Source organism: Azolla caroliniana, unplaced genomic scaffold (genome assembly GCF_043228905.1).
Source record: "Azolla caroliniana isolate FFs.n. ecotype wild unplaced genomic scaffold, voAzoCaro1.0.p SCAF_18, whole genome shotgun sequence".
Taxonomy (NCBI): domain Eukaryota; kingdom Viridiplantae; phylum Streptophyta; class Polypodiopsida; order Salviniales; family Salviniaceae; genus Azolla; species Azolla caroliniana.
In genome coordinates this window covers 6,442,240-6,445,269 of record NW_028230453.1, presented here as the reverse complement: position 1 = coordinate 6,445,269, position 3,030 = coordinate 6,442,240, and the positions used below count along the sequence as shown (strand labels likewise).

General features: G+C 40.2%; 1 protein-coding gene across 1 annotated transcript; it reads left to right on the top strand.

The window, feature by feature from the left end:
* Positions 1 to 642: 642 nt before the first annotated feature.
* LOC147852273 (uncharacterized) lies at positions 643 to 2,034 on the top strand. The gene has a single exon (XM_087334430.1). It carries the CDS (start codon positions 643 to 645, stop codon positions 2,032 to 2,034), a length of 1,392 nt encoding a protein of 463 aa, XP_087190556.1.
* The last annotated feature ends 996 nt before the right edge of the window (positions 2,035 to 3,030 follow it).

The following is a 3,030-nucleotide window of genomic DNA, read 5'->3' as shown; positions in this document are numbered from 1 at the left end:
TACAATACATACTTAAGCACAAGTACAAAACATATACATACATACACACATGGAATACAATGCACATACATAGAACATAGCCATAGATTGACATATTCGCATTCGTGGGCATTCCCATTCGAATGCAAACGAATACGAATAAGAATGGGAAGTCAAGTATTTGTGTTTTTCTTTTTTTTTGAAAAACTGTGTTTTCAAAGAGTAGTGAACAAAGAACGGTCTATAGGGAGCAGAGAATAGCTCGAACAACGAACAGTGAACGACGAACAACCTACAACGAGTAGTGAATCGTGATAGATACCTTGAAGGCAGAAAATTAGGGTTCGGCTATGTCCTTGTCTCTTCTATGTGATGCCTAATTCTCACCTCCTCTTGCATCTTGTTCCCTAAAAATTAGGGTTTGGCTGAAATTGATGTTGATGCCACTTTGAAATCAGTAAGTCTCTCTTCTCGATTCTCATCTATTTCTTCTTTATTCAAGCTTTTGTTCAGAAATTATGTTTGATGATTGAGATTATGTTTCCCCTCTATCTCATGTTGAATGTTTTTTATGTTACATCAAATTAATCTCTCCCAATATCAGTGGAAGGTAATTAGCTTATTAACAGGGTGAAATTTCTGTTGAGAGGATAATTTACTAAAATGGTGAAGCAAAAGGCCTTTGAATGGGATCATGTGACCATTGTGCGAAAACCTGATAAGGGTATGCCCGTTGTTCAATGCAAACATTGCCAACATGTATTTGTTGGTAGCCCCTTCCGAATTAGAGCTCACCTATTGGGCACGAAAGGTTTCGGTGTTGACAAATGCTGTCAAATTGATGCTATCAAAAAAGTTGAAGTACAAAAAATGATATCTAACACTAGTTATGCAAATGTTGATGTCGATGGGGGATCATCAATGAAATGCAATGCTGAAAAAAGTAGTGCAAATGTTGATGTTGTGGAGTCAACATCTATCAATGAAATGCTTTCATCATCTTTTGTTAATGCATCAACAAATAAAAAGATGAAAGTAGACAATGGCGAACCCTTGAAAGTGTCATGGCAAAAACAACTTGATAAAAATGTTGATGAAGCTATTAGGAGGTGTTTTTTTGTAGAGGATGTACCAAATGTAAAAGCGGGAAGTGCATATTTTCATGACCTAATCAAAGCCATAGCACTTGCTGGGCTTTCTTATAAGCCACCATCTCCTAATCAATTACGTAGAAGGCACTTGAATGAAGAGGTGAATTATGTTAAAAATGAGATTATCCGAATTAGAGAAAAATGGAAAATTGTTGGATGTACGATTCTAAGTGATGGTTGGTCAGATACAAAGAATAGACCTATAATTAATGTCATGGCTACTTCGGCATATGGCACTATGTTTCTGAAATCAGTTGACACTAGTGGAGAATGTAAATCAAGAGAGTATATTTTTAAGATTTTGAAAGAGGTTATTTTTGATATTGGCCCATCAAATGTTGTGCAAGTTTGTATGGACAATGCAACAAATTGTGTGGCAGCTGGGAGGATGATAGAAAAAGAGTGGCCCATGATCTTTTTTACTAAATGCACATGTCACTGCCTTGATTTGTTGTTTGAAGATATTGGAAAATGTGCTTGGGTTCATGATGTTATGAAATTAGCTACAAAGCTAATCGTGTTTATAACACAAAAACAACATTCTTTGGCAATGTTTCGTAAGTTTAGTGAGAAAGAATTGTTAAAGCCTTCCACTACTAGGTTTGTCTATAGTTTTATCATGTTTTCAAACTTATTGGATGATAGAGTCAAAGGTGGATTAAGAAGAATGGTGGTTAGTGAACAATGGTGTCAATGGAAAGTATCGAAAACACAACAAGAAGAAGAAATAGTTTCAATTGTACTTGATGCTTCCTTTTGGGCAAATATGAAGAAGATAGTAAAGATATGCAAGCCAATCCTAAAAGTTCTTAGATTGTCAGATAGAGAAGGAGCAACCATGGGTTTAATTTATGAATGTACTCAACATATGATAGAAGAAATAAACCACATTGAAGATTGTTGAGAGACAAGCTCAACATCGGCCGGATCGGCTGAAGAAGCCGAGGACCGATCGGTTAGGCCGAGTGCGTAAAACCGGTACGCAGACCGGTGCGTAGGTAGGGCCGGATCGGTGCGGAAACCGGGAGGCCGTTAGGAAAGATATTTCGTGATGAATATATTTGGGAGTTAGTGTAGGAGCTCTTAATGAGCATTGAAGTACTGTCAGTACTTCTGTCAGTCCTTCTAGGACTTGTATAAAAGTGTTCATTGAACACACATTTGTATAGAGAGTAGTGAATAGAGATTGTGTACTTCTGTTATATTTTTGTGTGTCTTCTCTCTCACTCTCTCTGTCTCTCCCGCATATACTGTGTAAGCTAAAACTCTCCATTGAACCTGAGTTTTCTTCCTCCTGTTTGGCCTTCATACTTGCTTCCGCACGCTACTTTTTACATGGTATCAGAGCGCGAGGGTTGAGAACCTCTCTGCAACCGACACAGCTTGACGAAGAAGAACGAGAAGAACGATGGACAGAGGCATGGCGAGCTCGCTTCCAACAGAGAAGCTCGACAGAACCAACTACGCGTCTTGGTCCTACAAGATGCACCAGTACCTTCTCGGGCACGACTACTAGAGTTATGTCGAAGGAGCTAATGACGCAGCACCCGAATCGACACACAGAGACTTCCCGTCGTAGGAGCAATTGGTGAGCAGGGTATTGTACTGCTTCGCGTCGTGTGTGGGCGAACAACTATTGAGCTATGTTCGGGATGCAAAGACGCCGAAGGGTGCGTGGGAAAATCTGAAGAAGATTTTCACCACGAGCACCACAGCCAGGAAGCTTCAGCTCCGACAGGAGTTGAGCAACCTATGACAACGCGACTTGTCGGTGGCGGACTATACCTCGAAGATCAAGGATATCTGCGACTCCCTCGCCTCCATAGAGGTGAACATCGAGGAGAGCGAGATGGTCCAGATCTATCTCAGAGGTTTGGCGTCGAAGTTCGGAGCATTCCGA

Coding starts and splice junctions, on each gene's coding strand:
- LOC147852273 (XM_087334430.1), top strand. CDS start 643: ATGGTGAAGCAAAAGGCCTTTGAATGGGATCATGTGACCATTGTGCGA.